General features: G+C 40.1%; 1 protein-coding gene across 2 annotated transcripts in view; it reads right to left on the minus strand.

Annotated features, from left to right (window-relative positions):
- The window catches only part of PDE4B (phosphodiesterase 4B), a 377,221-nt gene that overhangs the window by 298,457 nt on the left and 55,718 nt on the right, over window positions 1-23,046 (minus strand). For both annotated transcript variants that reach the window (XM_050962921.1, XM_050962920.1), the window contains exon 3: window positions 18,040-18,275. In XM_050962921.1, coding sequence (XP_050818878.1) covers window positions 18,040-18,275 — 236 coding nt within the window. The remainder of the gene's footprint in view (window positions 1-18,039; window positions 18,276-23,046) is intronic.

Consider the following 23,046-nt stretch of genomic DNA (forward strand, 5'->3'; position numbering starts at 1 on the left):
AGTTTGTAGCCATCTGTCATCTCTTGTTTTATACTTAGAATGTGGGCTCTCTGGGGTAGGAGCAATCTTGGTGATCTATATAGCTCTTAACGCAATGGGATCCTGGTCCATGACTGTGGCTCTTAAGTGTTATGGTAATGCAAATAATAAATATATAATAATAGTATTGCTTTCTCCTTGTCATTAAATGTGTGGCCCCATGCCTTATTTATGGCAAACAATTAAACCCTGTTCTGAAGACAATTATTAATTTCCTCATAGGCTCATCACTACCATATCATAGTGCATCACAAACATTGATGAATTTATTTTCCCAATATCCCTCTGAGAGGAGGGGTTATTTCATAAAGAAACTCTGTAGCAGAGACTGGGACAGAATCCAGTTTTCTAGGGCAGCATTCAACAACATTAACCATCAGACCTTCCTTTCTCTTCCCATAGTTGCCTACCTTATTCACTATACACCTTCTAACTTATGCAACAAATGAACCAAGACACCAGCCTCCTTCACTACACAACCCCGATTTAGCCCCACAGCAACTCCATGCTGTGCACCAAATGAGACCAGGGGCCTGGGAGGAAGATAGTAAGTGATCACGTAATGAAAGATTGAATTATACTGCGCATGCACAAGGGAACCAAATTAATGTTGCATAGGAAACAACAGAATTAAGGTTGACTAACTTGAATGCTTGACTTTGCATCCTTAATTATGTTCTTTTAGCGTTGTGTACATGTGTTGGTGTGTGTTTGTGTACATAATATATTGAATAGCAATGTACTCTATGGTTAGCCCAGCTTAGCTACTAGAAGGCTGCTTTGATTCAAGCTCCATGTAAAAAAGAAAATTCTCTTGCGATTATGTAACTACCAAAAAAAATGCTTCGATTAAATCTGCTATCCTCAGCAAAAGGTTTCAACTTAATTTTTAGTTGTTTCAAATTCTTCTCTGATTTAGCTTACCTGCATTTTCTGTATTCTCTATTTTAGACGGCTATGAGCATGAAATATAAACATTAGGATTTTTCAGTAGGTTCATTTTCTTTTTGCTAATTGGTGCTGACGCATCTCTTCCAGTTCTAGATACAGTTCAAGCTGTCCCATTTCCAATTCGCTGGAGATATACAGCTTTAATTGAATCATTAAAACTTCTTTCCTTTGTGTGCTCGCAGCCGCCTCTGTGTTCAACCTTCAGTGTTTTCAAGCAAATCTTACAATACCAAACTTCAGGATCATTTTCAGTAAATTTAATGAGCTCTGCTTGCAACACACACAGAAAAGGAAAAGGAATTCCACTACTGTTGAACAAATAAGCAGATTTACATTATAACACTCAAACAAAAACAAACTAAGAAGAACATATAAAATTCCAAGAGCAAGTATAAAATATACTGTACAAACAACAATTTAAGAATCCCAAGCCACAACTGATGGTTAATGCAAACAATAGATTTTGACTTAGAATTATTCTACACGATCTATACAGCCATTATAAACCATAATTATTCTATACAGGCTTACAGCCATCATAAAACAAGAAAATATTGCAGCCAAGTAAAAGATCCAAAAGCTTTAAAAATTGTGATAGCAACAGATGAAGGCTAAATATAGGCAATCAAAACACTTCTGTATATTTTTAGTTTACAAAAAAAATTTCAATGACAACTCACAGATAGTATACAGTTAACTCCTAAAAGCTTCTCTAGAGATATAGAATTACTATTTATAGGGTGAGCTAGCAGTCACACCTATACTTAGGTTGTCTAATACTTTTCATTATAAATGATTCCTTGTGATCTTTTGATGAAAAGCTACAATACTACCTTTGCTTGCAGCATGCAATTGAAATTCAGCAGAGAAAAAGCCCTGGGGTCAAGGATGTGCCTTTTGCTTGTCCCATGAAATTTTTCAGGTTGTTATGGTTAAAGGGTAAGTTGCGCTTTAAACACCTTTTAGTTCCTCTCAAATGCACCTCTCAGGTAACCAGCCTGGCTTCCCGCAGCTCACTTGGGGTAGAACCACACAGACTTGTGACACCTGATGGGTGCACTCAAGAAGGACTGAATAGGTCTAAAGTGCATCTTGTCCTGCAACCATAACAGCATGATTTGCAGTAAGTGACAGCTGCAAAGACAAGTATTGCCAGAAGTCAAGCAAGAGGGAAAGTGGTTTATGTCCTTCAGGGAAGAGAGAAGGAAAGGACAGGTAAAGAAAATGAGTTATATACAACTCCCTAAAAAGTGATTAAAAGAGATTTGTGGAGAAAGTGGAAAAGATCCAAAAAACGTTAAAAGTCAGAGCTGGTTGAGCTGCTGTTTGCTGACAAATCAGAGAAGGAATGGTATCCCAGCACAGGGTAAGGCCTTGAGAGGACCCACCAGATCACCAGAAAAGGGACCACAGGATGATGGAGACAGAAACCAGTGAGACCCAGCAGGTCTGGAGGAATTTGAGGAGGCCAACTTCTCAGAGGCAGGTGTAGACCACAACTGGAGAGTACACTGCACGTGGAGCAGCAATCAGACACTATTCAGGCTGATTTCCTCAAGTCAAGAGCTGGAGAGGCAAAAACTGCAGCTGGAAATGGAGAAACTTCAGTTTGAAAGAGAGATGCTTGCTGATCAGGACAGATGAAGACAAGCATGAGATTGAGAAATTGAGGAACAAAAGGCCTAATGACCAGGTAAACTAAATGTCAATTCTGTTGGGTGCACAGATGCTACATTGTTGCACCCATTTAAGGTGTGAGAGGATATTGATGCCTACCCCATTTGAGAAGGGTTGTGATTTGAATCAGGTTCCCTCCTCCCCCACCCCCGGCAAAACAGCTCAATTTTCTGACCCATTACTAAGGCAAAAGCCAAAGAGACATACAGCCAAATACACTGAGCAGACTTGATGAATAAGAAGGCTCTGCTCCTTAAATTGACGTCTGGGGCTTGCACAAAAAGATTTGGGGGGTGGGGTGCAAAAGTACAAAGATGCAATGTATATATGGAGGTGGCAAATCAGATGGAGGAAAAGATCTGGGGATCACTAACCTAGATGTTTTGTATGAACTCATTGGTTCAGAAAAATTGTATGAGGTGTCCTCCCATGTCTAGGAACGTGGATAAGAGATCAGAAGCCCAAGATCTGTGTATCATCGACAGATAAGCTTGTTGATAGTGAGTCTGATTGTGAGAAAAAGCCCAAAGCCTAAGCCTGAAACTCAGACGGAGGGACACAAGAGTGCTCACCAGGGAAGGGAAATGAGAATACCCAAGCAGTGGGGAGTTACTGCTCCAAGCTGGCCCCTGAGGAAAGGTATCAGGGATCGGAGGGGCTATACCTGCCAAGGGCCAGGACACAACTGGGTAAACTGCCCAGTGGCCAATTGTTTCGAAATTGGAGCTGTGCAACAACAGATTAACTTTCTGGCAGCCTCCCCACTGGTGCAGCAGGCTAACCATGTGACTGCAGACACAGTGAGGAATATAATGTACATTTGAATGAATTCACATTCCCACCCTCTAGGGATATATATGTCTTCTTGTACCCTCAGTCAGCTCCCCAAAGGAAATGGAAGGTGCAAAACAATGGAAAAACTATTAATAGAGAAATAGCCCCTGCCTGGGTCCAGCCACTCTCACCAAGTGTATTCTTCTAGAACAAAACCTAGAATCAAAGGGTATACTGAAACCTTGAAGATGCTCGCATTGGTAGGAAGGGTTAAGTGAGTTGTCAGAACACTGACAGTGGCGCACAGAAAGAGAGAGAGAGTTCCAGACCAGCCATGGAGGTGAGGGAAACTAAGTTCTTGCTAGGAAAAATTCAGGTGCAGATAAGAGGAAAAAATGCATATAAGACTCTGTTTTAACCCTTTACTCTGTGTGCTATATAGAACTTCGAGTGAATGAATAAATTCTGCTTTGTTTTGAAGAAGCTGTTTCTGAATCACTTTAATCAGCTCACTGGTACACAGAGGAAAAGGGTTGACAGGGATCAAACCTAGTTGGGCCTGTTTGATTAACAATTGAAAAACGGGGAGCCAAAGCCCAAAGATCCAGTTTAAGAGCAGTAGAACTACATAGCCTCACACAGAGAGAGAGGCAGGATGCCAGGCCTGTTACCTGAGGGGTGCACTTGAGAGGAACAGAAAGGAGTCAAAAGTGCAGCTTGCCCATGACAGAGGCATTAAAAATCACTATTTCCCATCCTTCATTCAGTGCCCAAGGAACGAATCAGGACTGTGTAGCTAGTGAGGCTGTGATCTGTATGACCCTCTGACTCATTTGCTCTACAAGTTGGAAGGCAGGTAAAGAAAAAGACAGAGAACTGCAAGAAGAGAAAGGCAAGTTTTCAGGATGCCCAGGACTGAGAGTCACCTTATTACCACCTACCTCCAGGAAGACTTGTTTCTGCTGAGCTGGGAGTCAGTTCGCAACACCACCAGCCCACTGGCTACACATACTCTCCCCTCTGGACTATGCTAGCCCTTACTTTGCTTTCCAGGTTAACAATGGGTGCAGCTCAGTTCCCAAAACCTTTTGAAGCTTTCAGCTATAGTGTTCCGCTCCTTATCCACCGAACACTCACAGAAACACCAGGGGTCTGCTGTCCTCCAGGTAACAGTGTACACACCAGTTTGTATGATTCAATTCAGGACCACCACCTTGCTTTGCATCACAGCAGTTAGATATATTTAATGTGAAAACAAAGATAAGTTTATTACCAAGGATTCAAGAAACGGCGAGTAAGGATAATGGAAACAAAGATTACATATAAAATAACATTACTGCTTGCTTTCCAGAGATGAAAAACTTAAAAGGCCAGCCTCGTGTCTAAAGAAGTCTTATCTTACCCAAAGGCTTCTGCAGCATTTTCAACCAATGCTGGTTGTGATCCTGTTTTCATGAATGTAAACACATTGCCCATTTACCTCCGAGGTGCAGGACAACAGGATGTCTTCTCTGTTCTCCAAATACAGTCCAGCAAATCTTTGAAATGTATTTCAGGATAACGTTCTCTTTCCCCTCTGTGTTTCCCTAACTGTTAGTTCCTTTCTGCAATTCTTATAATATTCAATTGCATTCAGTTTAGAAGGGTGATGGGAGACCTATTATGTTAACTTATAAAGCTTAATTTACATCTCGGCAGAGAGGGAGGGAGAGATGTGAATAAACATCCCTTGTCTGATAGAAAAATCTGTTTGTCAACACTGCCTTGATACAGACTTTAAACAAACACTTTCAGTTTATATACACAGCTCCTTACATAGTACCCATACATACATTTCAAACTATTTTAAATAACCAGTGTGATCCTGGCTTTCATGTAAGACCTCACATGGCATTCTTTGGTGAAGCAGAATGTACATACCAGAATCAGGACATTCCTGTAACCCCCTTTGCCAGTTGGCATTAAGGGGTTCTTGGCTCATAGCAGTCTTCCTATATGATGTGCACAAAGACACTTAAACACAAACTTTGGGTGATAGGATTACACAATTAGTGGCTCATTAGTTGGATATCCAGATAGAGAGACAGTGGGCCTGATTTTTAGAAGTGTTTAGGATTTACAACCGTAACTGAAGTCAATGGGAGCTGTGGACATTCAGTTCCTTTGGAAGTCAGGCACTGTGATCTGGAGAAATAAGCATGGGTCTGAGAGTCAGGAGGTCTAGAGTTTTAATTATGTCTCTGCCACTGACCCCTTATTTCATCTTAACTCAGGCTAAAACCCCGCTGAAGTTAATAGGAGATTTGACCAAGTGAAGACAGGAAGAATTCTTTAGTAAGAACATTTAATGGTGAGGGAGAAACGGGTAGAATTCAGTTCTTATTTAAACTAAACACATCTTGTAATTCTTTTGTGCACATTTTAGGAAACTTGACAACTTTTCCTTCAAGAGGGTAGAGAAACTGGAACAAAGAGAAAAAAAATCTCCAAGTTAGCTAATACATATTTCCTCCTCCCACCTCTTCACACCTTTTTGAAGTGTTAAAAAATGTAGCTCTTGAAATGACCAAAAAAAAAAAATGAAGATTTTTTTCCCTCTTGTCAAGCTAGACAGCCCCTCTTATCATGACTAGTTGCTCATTTCATGTCTGGAGATAATCAAATCCAAATAGTTCTCTACCTCTGAGAACTTTGTTTCTGTTTCCCACAGAAGTGTCTGTAGAAGAGTGGACAATATAGGGACTGTGTCATAACTATTACATCTTCAGCCTTCCCACAGTATATCTGCTCTTACAGTTCACCATCGTAAGCTAACTAGAAACAGAAAATAAGCCTAAGGGAACACCTGAATCCTTCCTTTTAATAAATAAATGCAAAGAGTCCTTTAAAATTTTGTTTTCATATTTTCAAAGTTCATTGGATACATATACCAGGTTAGTAGGAGAGAATGAAAACATCTAGGGATCTCTATTGGAGGGTCTAGCAAAAGAAAGCCAAAGGACCTGATCCTGAAGGGATCTGACCTACTGCAACTCCTATTAATTTCAATGTTCAGTATGAAAGGGCAGTCCCAAAAGGTGTTAGATAGTATTTCAGAATGATTTCCACAAAAGAACAAAGCAATCACTGCACAGATGAAACCCTTTAAGTCTGTATCCAGCTCTAAAACAATTCAATATTCTCTACATCTAGCTTGTTGTCAAGGAGACTTGTGGTAATCACAGTAATTCTCTTTTCAAAGCTAAACTATCATTTATATTGTCCAGAAACAGTGCACTGTAATTAAAAAACATTTCCCCCATAGAGTGCATTAGATGTTACAAAGAGTATACTTGACCTCCTTTTTGAAGATGAGTGCATGCCCCAAAGAACTGCAGCACAGGCTTTTGACGTACAAGATCTGTATTTAATCAGAATGATTAAACTTGTGTTCTCAGAAGTCTTATGTACAGACAAATTTAAGCTCTACAGCAGCTAATGATATCATAATTACAAGGAAAAAACTATATGTTTATGTAAAGCCTATAGGCATTTACATTTAAATATTTTAAATGCTGTAAATACACAGATAAAAATCACAGATATTCAAAAAATATTTTTTTTTTGGTTCTTATAGTGGCATCTATCACCATAAAATCAGAGCCACCTATTAGATTAACTAGCCTATTCCCCCAGCCATTATAAGATTACTCTCTAAATATATTCTCTAGTTCTTGTACAGTTCAGTTTGAAATTATCTAAACAGTGGGATGCCCACCATTTCTCCAGGAGGTTATTCCAGTTTAAACAGATAAAACCATTAGAAACATTTCCCTCAAAAAAGTCAGCATACATTTTTCTGATCTTTATTGTACCCCATTAGTCCTAATTATAGCTTTATACTACCATAAACAATTCTTCTCCTCCTCAACTATTTGTACACAGTTATGATTGACACACACTTCCTGCTTAGTTCTCCAGACTGGCTATACATAATTAGGCCTTGTAATCTTTCTTCATAGATCAATACCTCCAGCTTCTTAGTAATTTTAGCTTCCTCCATTCATCCAGGAATGAATTCTAATTTATTAGCTTCTTGCTGGTATGGAGGTGTCTAGAACTTGATGCAGTATACTTCTGAATGTGTGGTCTTACTAGTCTCTGCCGTCCAACATCCTGTTGGCTTATTCTACTGATGCACATAATTTACTGTCTGCTGTCATCACTTGGAGAACAATTTAAAGTACTACAATCAATGGATTTCTTGACACTGCAGATGGCATTATGATTTATCAATGTATTTTTCCTTTGTAATCCTGTACTCCTGGTACACTGCAAATTCCCACTGACTTCAGTGGGCATTTGGGATGAACATGAAATATAGGATCAGACCCTTAACGTATTGTCTCTGGATCTTGACCTCAGCCGAAGTGATAAAAATACTTACAAGTTAGAAGCTTCAGAGTGACCAAAGCAGGAGAAAGTGTCATTGCTGGATAAGTAACAATAGTATACAGACACACACACGGCACCACTTAATTTTGCCGATTCATTAAGATTTTGGTAAAAGCTTGTATAAAACCAGAAAGTTCAAAAGAGTTTTAAATCCTGATAAGAAATTTGCAATTTCCTTATAAGGAATAGCAAGAATCACTAGCTCACGTAGGAATTCAATCCTGTGAACTGTTAAAACCCACCAACTCCCACTGAAGTGATTTTCCTTCAACTGCCATGAAGCAACTGAGGATTTAACAGGATTGGGCCATTAATGTCATACGTATTTCAACAGATCTTTTTGAATTACAGTTTAAATGGCTTTACAGAATCTTTGTCCTACCAAATATATTTAGTCTATATTACATTTAATGCTAATAGTGTGATCTCTTCTCAGAAATATGTTCATAATAGATTATATTCATGTGGTTTGGGATGGGCCTTATGTACATGTTATTGGTCCAATATATTTACTCAACTTGATAAAATTAAACACAACTCCACTTATATGGGCCTGGTTCTCTGCTCATTTACCCTGACATAACTTTACCAAAGTAAACTGAATTACACAAGTGTAAAACTGGTGTAAGATCAGAATCAGGCTCTATGTTCAAATCTAACTCAGCAGATCGTCTCAAACTACAGGGTAAAAGAATGATTTTGGCTGTTTTGACTCAAGATGGAAAGATTATTCTTTCCCTGCTTGCTCTTTCATCTTGCCTTGATTTATTACTTCAATTTCAGTAATGAAAAATAGACAAGGACATCTAAATATAATTTAACAACTCTTACAAAATATGGACAAAAATTTATGCATGTACTGCCTAAAAGGCTCTTAAATTTAGAACACAGTTTGAAGAGCCAACCAACCTCTGAATACTCTATTCCATGCATCATTTGTGCACACAGTTTCATGTGTGTATTACCTTAGAGTCTGCATACACATTATTTTGTTTGCAAATAGCTTAGTTTTTCTTGACTTTATTGCCTTTCAGTCATTGTCTGTTAATTGTTTACAGTTCATGTCATAATACAGTACCATGTATGTTAATGAAACACGTGTTCTATGTGATTTTATATTCTAAATAGTGTTAGACATGGTATAGGGAAATATTAAATACATATAACTCCTGGTGCAATTATTTAGTGATCATAGGGTAAGCAATGACAAGGCAACTTTGTGAAGTTATTCTGGGCTTTGTGTACATACCCTAAATTTTAGTCCCAGTAACCCAAGAAAGAATATGACAGAAAATAAACTTTAAAAAATTATCAGTTATGTCCTTTTTCCTTCTTCCATAAAAATGTACCCTATTTTTGATCTCTCAAACTTTTCTTTTTAATAAACTACAGTGTTGACAAAGATATATTGACATTTCAGCTACAGACAGACTCATCACGAGTTACTCCACGCCACAATCTCGACATTGCAGATGGACTATTGTATAATTTCAGTCATGACAGAAGCAGATATTAAGACAATTTAGCTAACCAACAATAAGAAACTTGGAAAGTAAAAAAAAAAAGAAAAAGTACTAAATCTGCTGTAATTTCTGTCAACATGTGAGAGCCTGTGAAGAGGAGTGCAGTAATGCATAGTATCCTATAAAACGCATGGTAACTTTAAAATCCTTGCTAAAGCTTAATCACATATAGCAGAATTAACCCTTACTGAATGCTACTTGGTTTGTTTGCACCCTGTTGGGATTGTCAGGTACTGCAGTTGCTTAAAATCAACTACTTTCTGTCTCAGCATACACATCCATATAATGCATCTGAAGAAGTGCTCACGAAAGCTCATGCTCCAAAAGGTCTGTTAGTCTATAAGGTGCCACAGGATTCTTTGCTGCTTATCCATATAATGTCAGTCATAAAGTGTTCTTGGAACTGTGCTGAGGTTTTCAAGTACAAGGAGACAAATTTGCTTTTCTTTATCCACTGATTTATTCTCATGGCTTTGGATGTCTTTGGAACCCCTTGCTGGAATTATGTTCTTGTGAATCATTTCAGCCCACCCATTACTCTCCCTTAAAGTTAGCATACATCGATAACTACTGTCACGGAGTCACCGGGCAATGCTCTGGAACTGCTCCCCACCAAGCCAGTCAGGACTTTGGGGAGCCTCCTCTCCCTTGGAGCAGACTTGTTCAGGGCAAGAAGCTCACACGTCTTCACCTCCTGGGTCTCTCCTTGGAGCATTCAGCATCCTCTGCCCTTCCGTGCGCTTCCCACAGCGAGCCTGCCCCAGCGGGGTCCTGGGAAAGCCACCGGGTCCTGCACCCCCACTTCACAGTAAGACGTGACTCTCAGCCAGCCAGTAAAACAGAGATTTATTCGATGACAGGAACAGGGTCTAAACAGAGCTTGTAGGTACAGAGAACCGGACCCCTCGGCCGGGTCCAGTCTGGGGGTCAGTGAGCCAGACCCCCACGTCTGCCCTCAGCCAGCTCCAGACTAACAACCCCTTCCAGCCCCTCCTCTCTGCTCAGCCCCTTTCCCGGGCCAGGAGGTCACCTGATCTCTTTGTCTCCAACACCTTCAGCTGGCACCTTTGCAGAGGAGGGGCCCAGGCCATCAGTTGCTAAGGCCTCGTCCAGACTAGGGGAGGAAAATCGATCTTAGATACGCAACTTCAGCTACGTGAATAACGTAGCTGAAGTTGAATATATAAGATCGAATTACTCACCCGTCCAGACGGCGCGGGATCGATGTCCGCGGCTCTCCGTGTCGATTCCGGAACTCCGTTCGGGTTGATGGAGTTCCGGAATCGATGTAAGCGCGCTCAGGGATCGATATATCGCGTCTAGACTAGACGCGATATATCGATCCCCGAGCAATCGATTTTAACCCGCCGATACGGCAGGGTAGTCTGGACGTGGGCTAAGAGACAGAGTGTCAGGCATTTAGGTGCACTGGCCCTTTGCTCTGCCAGATACTTAAGAACTGCCTAGGGTACACTGAGGCACCAACACAGTATTCAGAGAAAACATTAAGAACTTTCCCAGTTCGTCACAACTACCCACTACCAGATAGTGAAAAAAGTTATATTTCCAAGATGTGACATCCAAATATTTCTACTAAATTCTTCTTGGCACATTAACAAATGCATTACAATACCATATACAAACTCCCTAACCACCTTTAAGTTTAAAAGTCAATACGTTAGATAGGGATACTTGTCATCTTGCTCTCTTTTAGCTATTCTCATGAACAGTGAGACTCAACATAGAATCCTAAACTCTGAAATACTTTACAAAAGGAGATCAGAATGAGCCCAAATTTAAGAGTGCAAGGAAAAATGCAAGACCCATCTTTTCACAATGGCTTCAGCAATGATAGCGTAAAGGAGACGCAGCACTTCTCATGGAAGATAAAGCAAAAAACGAAAAACCATGAAGTATGATGTGTAAACTGATGAAATGGCTCTCAGAAACAAAATATAGATAACACTCAGCGAGAGTTTTCCCCTAGGGTTAAGTTACCCAGACCTAAAATCAAATTAAAATAGAGAGGGGAAAACCAAAAAAAACCCAGACAACCAAAGACCTTCAGCCTTCTATTCAATGCAATCCTTTGACCGTGGGTGTGGGACTCCGCCTTCCCTTCTGCCTTTCAAGCAGCTAATCTGAATATCTGTGGAAGAGAAGGAGAAACCTGAACTGAAGTTACTATGTTCAGTAAGGACCAGTTGTTGCCCCTGTACCCTGTCACACCTCCACCAAAACCAGAGGCTGATCTAGGCGTAGAGAACAAAGTCCTTTCTGGAATTACGTATGAGTTTCTATAGCTGTTGCCTAGATACTACAGTGACTGACATCTTAAAAATGTTTTTATAAATGAGACAGATGATATGCTAGATAATCAGAGCAATGAAGTATACGCATTGGTACCAAAAGTGAACTATCATGCTTATGAGATCACCAGGAAGATATTTGTCATAACTTAACAGTCAGTACAAAAAATATGACTAGTTACAATGAATAATAAGCAAATGAAGTGAAAACATCTTTATTAAGACTGATTGACTCACCTTTCGTGTCAAAGCCCACCACCTAATAATGAGCTGTCCCATAACACTTGTTTTTACAAGTACAGATATGGATTACACAAAATCCAGGTATAGCAGTTTCTGAACAGGTCTTATTGATTTGTCTACTCTGCAAAATGTCTCCAATGTACAAGTCTACACTCACCTAGTAAGAACTGTTCTAAGTCAAATGCATCTTTAAATATTTGTACTGGCAGCATAGATAAGAAATACTCTCTGTTTAGTCTTTGGACTATTTCTTTCTAAACTGGAGTCTAAAATTATTTGATTGTGTCCCTTTAATTGTAATGCTCCTTTGCTCAGCTTCCTCAACTGGCTCTATATTATTTTGGTTCCTCTTTGCCTGTATGCTTTCCCCACAAAATGGAACAAACCTCCTTTGCAGACTCCATTTCACTGTTAATCAGCCTGTCCAAAACCTACCTATAAAATCTCCTCTCTCCCCTCTCTGTGGATCGCCATTAATCCCTACTTCCACTTTCTCCTGAATATTCCACTGCTGTGCAGAAAAGTCTAATCAGGACAGCCTTTGATTCAAAGATAATCAGACACCTCATTAAAGTGAAGAGGTGTGCCAAGCACACACTGATCCTTGGTGTTGCACACTTGCTTTCAGCACACTGACAGGTATGTCTTCAGTGCAGAGTGAAACTGGGTGATAGGAGCTCTGGTGTGAGCAGCCACACTAAAAGCTATACCCAAGTTACTGTGTAGCACTAGGACTTCTGGGGACATATCCATGGTTGTTTGTGCTGTGTTAAGCTGAGGGGCTATAGGATTCTTTCCCAGTGAATTGTGGGGACCTTGTCTGTCCCTCTGGGCTCACAGGGGAAATTGTGGGAAGGCACAGGAGGATTATCAGCACGCAAGTGATTTAGCTGGCATCCTGACTGCAAAATGTGTGGAGAAAACAAATAAGAGAGTTATTTACTCCTTCACATAACAAACACAAGAACCAAGAGTCATCCAATGGAATTAATAGGCAGCAAGTTTAAAGCAAACAGAAGGAAATATTTCTTCATGCAATACACAGTCAATCTGTGAACCTCATTGCCAGGGGATGTTGTGAAGGCCAAAAACTATAATGGGGTTCAAAAAAGAACTAGGTAAGTTCATGGAGGACAGGTCCAACGATGGCTATTAGCCAAGATAGTCAGGTATGCAACTCCATGCTCTGTGTGTCCCTACCCTCTGATTGCCAGAAGCTGGGAAGGATGATAGGGGATGGATCACTCGACAATTGCCTGTTCTGTTCATTCTCTCTGAAGCACCTGGCATTGGCCACTGTCAGAAGACAGGATACTGGGCTAGATGGACCATTTGTCTTACCCAGTATGGTGGTTCTTATTTTTTATCTGAGAAAATCCTTAATCTAAAGTACTAGTCCTGAAGTGCATAGAATTCAGTGTTCTTAATACTAACCACAGATTAGTTCAGGCATTTACCTTCTTTTTGTCCAATACTCTGCAACCTCAACTAGGTTTTACTATACTCAATGTCCTAGAAGCCAGCTCTCCTACTAGACCTCATCCAGACAAAAGTGTGTGTACTCTATCCATCCATTGCCTTTAATTATCATCTGTAGCAAACCCATACGAAGTCCTTTGACCAAGGTCCTCTATGTTTACATTTCTAAGCAGCGTTTCATTTTGAGTACTCCATTTCATAAACGCCTTTGCCACAGCATCAACCAACTCACTATTGAGTAAATCATAGCAAATCTGCCCACCTTATTCTTTTGAGGATTGTGAAGACACAAAAGATGTCTGAGTACAGAAGCTAAATCCAGTGAATAATCTTGGCAAACAATTTCTGGAGTCTATGGGCCCATAATCATAATATTCATGGGATATAAACCGGATTAGCCACCCCTGACAAACTGAAAGTGTGGACTGATAAAACACTCTTGCTGCCGCACATCCCGTCTCCCAGAAACTGAGCTGCCTTATTCCAATCATTGAACCAGATTGTGAACTCAAGTTTGAGAATTTCCTCAAAGAGAAAGATTGCTTCTTTCCTACCTCCTAGGATTGAGACCCTGAAGAGCTTAGACTTATTAGACCTCTAGACTTAACAGTGTGAACACACTTGTGCAGAGGAAGGGCTGAATTTCTGCCTATGGCTTCCGAATTTTCACTTAAGCTCTCTGATGGGCTAGGGCTCACAATGGAAGCCTGAGACATTTTACTCTGGGACTCCACACTACAATATATGAGGCAATCAAGACCGCAGAACTACTAACAAAACACCAATGATTAGAACCCAGTCAGAAAATGGAGGGCGAAAAAATGTGAACATCAAACTTGTCATTATACATAAAGCTGGGTCCTAGCTCTGAAAAGGTGAGAGAGGAGGAAAGATTCTCCTGAAACAATAGTTGCTTGTTGGGAATCAGGGTTCTGAATCATGAACATTAACATTTAAATGCAGCAGCACCATTGTTTCTCTTAGGACTCTACACGGGTATTTAAAATACAAGTTGGAAATAAGAAGCCAGCGATTTTTCAGTTACCTATTAGAAGAGAGATTTTTTTTAATTATTGGCATGTTAATGCTAATTACTAACTTTTTCTATAGGCTTATCGTTCTAGAAGAAAAGCAGATGTTATGAAACCACACAGACAAGTGCATACAACAATTTTACTGTATTAGAAGAAAGGTGCAGCAACGCCCCCTTGTGTTGTAAAGAGAACTGATCAGGAACTAATGATAATTCTTTACAGTTTTCTTGGTCTGAAATCATCTATTAACAATGCTCTGAGCCCAAGATTAATCCATTCTTAAAAACAACACATACGAATAGTCGCCCCATTCTCTCTTTCGAACAAAGTTGTTATAAATGCATCATATGGGACAAACCTTCACAGTCAACAGGCTCAATCCATTTGAAAACAGAAAGCCTGTTTCTCGTAACTTTGTCCCATTATTACTCAACCAACTGCGATTCTTGAGCCAAAATTCCCTGGAACACCCAATTCCATTCTGTATTGCTCCTGTATTACCACTACTCAGATTGGAGAGTAACTCCATGTTCAGAATGGCAACTGGGCTTTGAGGAAAGATGTTGGGTAACCACACTGAGCATACTTAGGGATTGCTCTAAATATGATTATTAGAGATGAACTCAAATTGAAACTCCAGTTCTGAACTCTGAACTTTATGAAGTTTAGACCTAGATCCACACTTTAAGAAAGTTCAGATCCAAATATGAACTCTGCAGCTGGAACTCAAAATCTACAATGTGGTGACTCAAAACCCTGGATCCAAAACACACCTGAACTCTGAAAAAGTTATGATTCAGAGATCAGCTCCATCTCTAGGTTTAATGCTGGGTAGCTTCTTCCTCATCTAAACAGCTGCAACCCTGTACAGTAGGTCGCAACACCACTTGGGTTTGGCCCACCTACCCCTCTGCAGATGGAGGCAGAGGGGTAGATGGGACGAATCTGAGCGACACCGCAACTCTATGTTACAGGCTGCAATGCCCGAAGCAGGGAGCTGGCTGGGCTCGTTCTCCAACTGTTGCCCTTCAAACTCACCTTTCAGCACTCCCACTATACTGATGTGCATGCTAATGTAGCAAAAAACTGTTATTTGGTGACTTTTCTGCAACTTATTTCATCCCCGCACCTCTGCCGTGAAATCTACTAAAAATTTCCATGTCAAAATTGCAGCCTTAACCATGAGCGTGACCATTTTGCTTGTAGATTGTACCCATTCCGCCATTCTTCATCTTTCTTTCTTGTCTTTTTTTAGCTTACAAGATCTTTAGGGCAGGGACTGTGTTTTTTATATTTCTATAGAATTTAGAACACTGTGCTAAGTGACAAATTATTAAAGATAATTAATAATACCACCTGTAACTGCAAGGATTGTTCCTTTCTAGTTAATACTTACTTTAAATTTTGAAAACAAAAGGCTGCATTGCATTGCTCCAGAAAATAATGTGTTGTTCTGAATTTTAATAAGAAACACACAACAATATTAAAAGTGATTATATTCAAAGGCATATGCTAGTGCAGTACATTAGTGAACTCAGTTAAGATAACAAGGCTTATATGAGAAGAATGTAACAGACAAGCACCATTATTTAGCTCCAGGTACTTATTATTCTGGTTGTCGAAGCACTAATAATCTTTTTTTTTGCCCACTCTTATTCAAGCTGAATGGGTGAAATTCAGCCCTGATATAAGGTGCAACATCCCATTGACTACTACGTGAGCTCCACCAACTAATGGCAGAGCCTGAGTTTGATCCAGTATGATTTATGCATCTTACTCTGACCCTGTATTGAAAAGGCTTCAAGTACTAGACAACATAAAATGAATATGCTGTGAAATCAAAGTATATTTCCTCTTTCCTAGAGTAATAATAAGTTGTACAGATGAAAGGAGGTTGGATAAAGGAGAGAGGAGGTGCTACAGCAGAGTGTATTAAGAATCATGGGAAATTATGCCTGTGGTTTCAATGCCTTTCAAATAAATTTGTAAAGCACACAGTGCTGGGATTTATTCTTTTACATTTCTACCGACTAAATCATTGGTTTACCATCGTAAGATTTATCAAAACCTACAAGATATTTTCATTTTCAGTGTTGCCTTTGAGGATCTTCCACAAGACCCATAGACTTTGCATTTGAAAACAAAATATTTTGTGTGTATATAGTGTAGTGGTTGGAGAATTAACAACCTTTCACTCTTTGGCTGAGACCAAGTACAGAAAGTTTGATAAACATTTTTGAGAAAGTACAAGCATGTTGAAAGAGGGCTTTATAATGGAAGTGGAGTTGCAATAATGGGTAGATGAATCATTGATAGTTCAATTTGTAAAGTATAGCAGAGAAACATCCCCTGCAGCTCCATGTGAAGGCTTAGATTCTATAATCCTCCTTGACTCACACTTTTGCAAACCTGAAAGCTATAATATACACTCCAGTGTAGGCCAACAGTTTTCATCAGATATCAACATTTCTAACCCATCTATGTCTTAAGTTAGTGTTACTCATTTTTAATATCTATGTGAATATCGCAGGGTACAGGGTAATCCCCCATACTGGAACTCCGTGGGTAAATGAGCAACATAAAAAACAAAAAAAATGAAAAACAAAATAAACAGAGGTCAGAAATAAATCTGAATGTAAGAAGCTCAGCTGGCTTTAAAACTAACTCAAAAACACATCGATTTCATGACTGACTCAGACTCCTGACATCTCGAGTATATCTATACAGTTCATTATGGACATCTCCAGTGGTCAGTCTTCCTTTCCTGAATATCAATAGGGAGCAGCTCTGAGACTTGAGACCACATTCCTCCTTCATGCGAGGCTTTGACAGCTGTCCTGGGATATTCTCATACATTATTCCTCCACCTTACCAAGGAGTTAGAGCACATCCTTTCAATCTCAAGCCTGGTTCTAGGTAAGTAGAGACACCTACTTAATTCAATATCTACCTCCCAACAGAGATTTTTGTCAGTTACATAACTAATAAAGCATTAATTTATAACTGACATACCTAGTTTCCAGAGTGATATGCCTCCCTCCGCAACTTCCCATCACATGACTAGATTCTAAATCTAGACAGGAGGCTGTAAAGGTAAGAGGCTTTGACTCAGGGTGACTTTAATTTTGTATTCCATTGACAAGTTCACTAATGTTGGATTTCAAAGTCTCTTAAGATACCTCAAAACCAGAAAGATCCTACTGCTTCCATGAATAAACTTCTGTAGGTCATTTCTAACACACATCAGACAATTCTGCACTTACGTATTTATAAGCATTTTCAAATACTCCTTTAATTTTTAACCAAAGGAAAACTTTTACATTTGTTCAGACTACAGAGTGTAACATAAGTTAGTAATTTCATCAGTGTTCACCACTACAAAGTCAAAATTCCACACGGTCGTACTGCAGTTATTTCCTAATCTACTTGAGACACCATAATGTGATACTGGTTGGTAAATGCTGACTTTAGTATTTTAACCACTATATCCCTCCCCTGCCCATTTATTAACATATTGAGGGCTTGTTCAAAAAAAATAAAAAATAAAAACAATTTTAAGAATCTGAAACAATTTACCTGTCCTGGTAAGTGGTGATGGCAATACTTGGTGGCGTTAGCAAAGGCAAAGTTGTTGGTCTAGAGAGGATGTCTCTGTCAGGTGTCTTAGCTCTTTCACTTTGTCTGTGGGATAATGGTGGTAACTGCAAATTACATGAGCAACACCTTCTTCCTCTCCAAAGATCTATGCCGAGCATATTACTAGATGTACTATAAGACTTGCTCAGGCCACATTCTAAGTAATCTTTAGCAATCTGAAAAAGAAAGAAAAATGTCATTGAAGTTATGCAAATACATTTTTTCACAAAGAAAGAATATCAGCAATTAATTTACTTTCATAAATATTTAGTATTTGGGAGAGCTGAACTACTCACAAAAGAAATCTTTATTCTTAGCTTCTAGAAAAATTTTACTACTGCCATTTTACAAAGTTTTGTGAAGGTTTGCAAATTCACCACGGTGAATTTCCTAACATTTACAAATTGGAATCAATCCTCCAGTTCTACAAGTTGAAGTTAAGCAGGAATGATCCCCAGCTGAATAGTCCACATTACATGGCAAACTTTGAAAATTTAAACTTTTTCTATGAATAGCTCATTTAGAGTTCATTCAAAATACCACTCCTCTCTCACACACCACATATTTATGACTTGCCTGTTAGCTCCCTTTTCTGTGAATCATCACAGTTCATCAGGTTTTGCCCTATTCATACCAATTGATGAAGAGAGAGACCTCAGAGTTGGTGTTATGATATAGTCTGAATCATCCAAGATCTACTACTTGGGACAAATTCCCAGCTGAGGTACCTTAAATGATGTGGACAGCCCTAAAGAGAAAGTGTCTGATCAGCCAAGTAGTTTTGTTCTCAAACTTCTACTGGTTTTATTCCAAAACATCACCTGTCCTGGAAGGTAGCTCCCATTCTTCCCACAGCTGAGCCAGAAGCACTTCTGTGTTAGAGATCAGCCTGAAACTTACAGTTCAGATCTGGCTCAAAATCTGGAACACCTCAAAAGTTCCAGGGCATCCTGACCTGAGGTTTTGATTCAATAAATCATAAATGGAGCCAAAGGCAAAATGTGGAATAGAGGTTCAAATTTGAACCTTTCTAATGTTAAGGAGTATTTAGAGCTAAGACTTTGGTTCACATCCATCTGTATTTTTTATAAACTTTGAGGAAAACAAGTCAGATGATGCTATTCCCCTATATGCAGAAACTGACTGTACTTGGCCTGCAAGAGACTTCCTTTTCACCATACCAGTAAGTTCCACTAAGACTTTTCAATTTCCAGTTCAGAAGGCAAAGACATGCACTATAAACAAAGTCTGTGGTAGCTAATTGTTTTGTGAAATCTTCACATCTAAAGTGAAAGGCAATCACGTAATCACACCTGGCCAAAAACGTGAATTGTTTTAATAAAGGAATCGCTTTACCGAAGACATAATCGACAGTATATGCCACCATACACAAGACATCATCTAAAGTTTCCAGCCATCTCTTCCAGTATCTAATTTTCTGCATGATCAGCTTCTTAAGATTCTATGAAGCAGTGTGCACGATCAGTGCTCATGGTAACTGTAGCCTGCCAGGCACTCTGGCTTATATTAAACACAGAGTGCTCTTAACATGCCTTTCTTGACTGTTCAATTCTTGCTCTCAGAAGGGTGTTACTGGGCAATTGCTCTTCCTCCCAGAGTGTACTTTCATGTTGGGTCTATCTTCTCGCTTCTCTTGTTTAACATCTAGATAGGGCCATTGAGACTTAGTGAGGAAACATTGTCTGTGGTGTTTTCAGGATGCTCTATGCCTCTGTTTTATCCAACATCCAGCGCAGTCCATTGTCTTTACCACTGTCTGGTTTAGATGGGGTAAGGATGAGAGAAAACAGGCTGATCCTCAAATTGCATAAGTCTGCAGTAATGTTGAGGCAACATGGAAATATGGCATTGGTTATATCTGCGCCTTCATCTGAAGGTGTAGACCTGTCTTTTGTTACTCAAGTTAACAATATAGTTGAATTTCCAGCTATCGTTAGAAAAATCAGAGTAGCCCACCCCTGATCTGCAACAGTCCAGGATATTTTGACCATTTGTTTCAGATGTGGCCCTCAATACCCTCACCCTTATAATTGTCACCTTGAGATTAGAGGACTGCAATGTGCTTTACAGAGTGCTACACCAGGAGCTGAAATTGGTGCAGAATTTGACTGTCTATTTGTTAAGTGGTATATCTGTCAAAACCAAGGCAAGGAAGGTTATGCCTAGTGGCTGGAGCAGTGGTGGTTGTGCCCAGGCGTCAGAACCAAGGGTTGGAGCTGGAACCAGGAGTCAAGAGCAGGGCTGGAAGACGACAACAGCAGGGCTGGGAGCTAGGCTGGACCCAGAACAACGCTGGAGCAGGCCAGAGACAAGACTAGAGCAAGAGCGGGGTTGGAACAGGCTGAGGCCAGTGGAATCTGTCACCACTATCAAGCAGAGCAGAGTTCCAAGCGATGAAGTGACGTTCAGCAGAATAGGCTGCTGTTTCTCCTGTGAACCTTAAATACCTGCTCTGAGAGTCACCAGAGCAGCCCCAAGCTTGTGGATTGGCTGGAGCCCAACACAGGAATAACTCATCCCCACATGAGGCTTATTCAGGCTGTAGTCCAAGGATGATTCATTACCTCATAATTTCTACCATGAACATACTGGTCCCAGGATGCAACAGATCACATCCTGGCTAATTTCTTTAGGAGCACTGATGATGGCTGCCAGTGCAGCTATTTCTGAAGGACAATACAACACATTTTAAATGGAGTAGACTCCAGGTGTGTTAACAATATAGTTAAAAGTTAAAATGTGTGAAGTTGTATCACTTGTCTTAGAAAGCAATACTCCAATATCCTACTTGCCCAGTTATGCACCCTTCAAAACTTGCACTCAAAGTTAATAGTGCTTCAAATTCAATATATTGAGAAAAGCAAGTTATTCCCAAGATAGCTTCTTAATGCTGGCAGCTCTTAGACTAAAAGTTTGACAGTGTGTGAAAGAAAGAGACAGGCATTTTATAAGAAGCCAAGGAAATACGTGTTGGTACAGTTATACATAGGGCTCTACCAAATTCACAGTCTATTTTGGTCACTTTCATGGTCATAGGATTTTAAAAATCGTAAATGTCATGATTCCAGCTATTTACGTTTGAAAATTCAAAGGGGTGTAATTTTAGGGGTCCTAACCCAAAACAAAAAAAGGTTATTGTAGGGGGGGTTGCAGTACTGCTACCTTTACTTCTGCGCTGCTGCTGACGGCAGCAGTGCCTTCAGAGCTGGGCAGCTGGAGAGCAGCAGTGGCTAGCCAGGAGCCCAGCCCTGAAGGCAGAGCTGCCGCCAGCAGCAGCACAAAAATAAGGATGGTATGGTCTGGTAATGCCACCCTTACTTCTGCGCTGTTGCTGGTGGTGGCTCTGCCTTCTGGCCGGGAGCCCCTGTCAACGCCACCAGTCTCCAGCTACCCAGCTCTGAAGGCAGCGCAGAAGTAAGGGTGGCAATCCTGCAACCCTTCCCTAAAGCAACCTTGTGACCACCCCCCGCAACTCCCTTTTGGGTCAGGACCCCTAATTTGAGAAACACTGGTCTTCCCCAAGAAATCTGTATAGCATAGGGTAAGAGCACACAAAAGACCAGATTTCACAGGGGGAAACCAGATTTCATGTTCCATGATGCATTTTTCATGGAATTTAGTAGGGCCCTGGTTATACACCGATCTCTCCCCCAACAGTATAAATTTAAAAAACAAAACCAAGAACAATTCACTGTTCTTATCACAGATGATGAGTCTCACTGATGAGTGACACAGGACATCCCTACAAGAGGCTGCCTGGAAGCTTTTTATGGAATTGGAGTTGTTAATGCCCTAAGTGACCTCTGATGGCATGTGAAGGATTCAGATTGTTTCAGAATTATCCTGCTAACACAGAGAAATGGAGCAGCTAAAATAGGGCAGAACCAACTGTGACACTAAACAGCAATGCTACAGCAAGAATGTAAATTAGTTATGTATGCAATGTAAGCAATATGCTGTTCTATCTGAGCAATCCAGGCACCCTCACCCCAGCACTTCTTGACTATACTGATAAATTAGGAGCCATTTTAGAAAAAAAAGTCAAGATAAAAATGAAATGCACAATCTCAGCCAATGCCACCTGCTACTTGTTTCAGATCATATTTTAAAAACTAGGAATTTAAAACCTATTCATGGTCTCAAACACTGAGGTCAGATTCTGCCATCTTCACCTTGAGCAGTACTTTACTCCACAAGTAGTCCATCTGAACTCAGTGGGACTCTTTAACAGATTAAGGAATGGCATTCACATAAAGATAGGAGAATTTGAAATATTATTCCTGTTAATTTCTTTACAGGATATGATTAAAATACATCTACAACTTGTATTTGACTATGAATTTCAGCTTAAATAGATTTGATCAAATATTCCTCCCTCTGTGGAGAAAGTTAATATAAGAGAGATGAACTTCCTAGCAGGGCCGGCTCCAGGCACCAGCTAAAGAAGCAGGTGCTTGGGGCGGCCAATAAAAAAGGGGCGGCCTTCCGGCTGCTATAGGGGCGGCAAGCCCGGGCCTTCGGCAATTCAGAAGCAGGTCCCTCAGTCCCCCTCAAAGCGAAGGACGCGCCGCTGAACTGCCGCCGAAGAGTGGAGCGCTGTGATCGCACTACCACGCCTTGTCCTTTTTTTTTTTTTTTTTTTTTTGCTGCTTGGGGCAGCAGAAAACCTGGAGCCGGCCCTGCTTCTTACAATTGTTTTATTGATAGCTATACAGTCTTGCCTTCTGAGCTTTGGACAAATAAAAATAACAGGCATGTGGGTCCCGGAGCCTGAAACCCTCACTCACATGATGTAAGAGGCTTGATATAAAGTTGGGGAATTTAAACTACATAAATTAATAGTTTAGTTGAGAATATTCTAAGAATTTAAAAAAAAAAGCTGCAGAAATATAATACATTTCTCCCCCAGAAAGACAGATTTAAATT

Source organism: Gopherus flavomarginatus, chromosome 7, assembly GCF_025201925.1.
Source record: "Gopherus flavomarginatus isolate rGopFla2 chromosome 7, rGopFla2.mat.asm, whole genome shotgun sequence".
NCBI lineage: Eukaryota > Metazoa > Chordata > Testudines > Testudinidae > Gopherus > Gopherus flavomarginatus.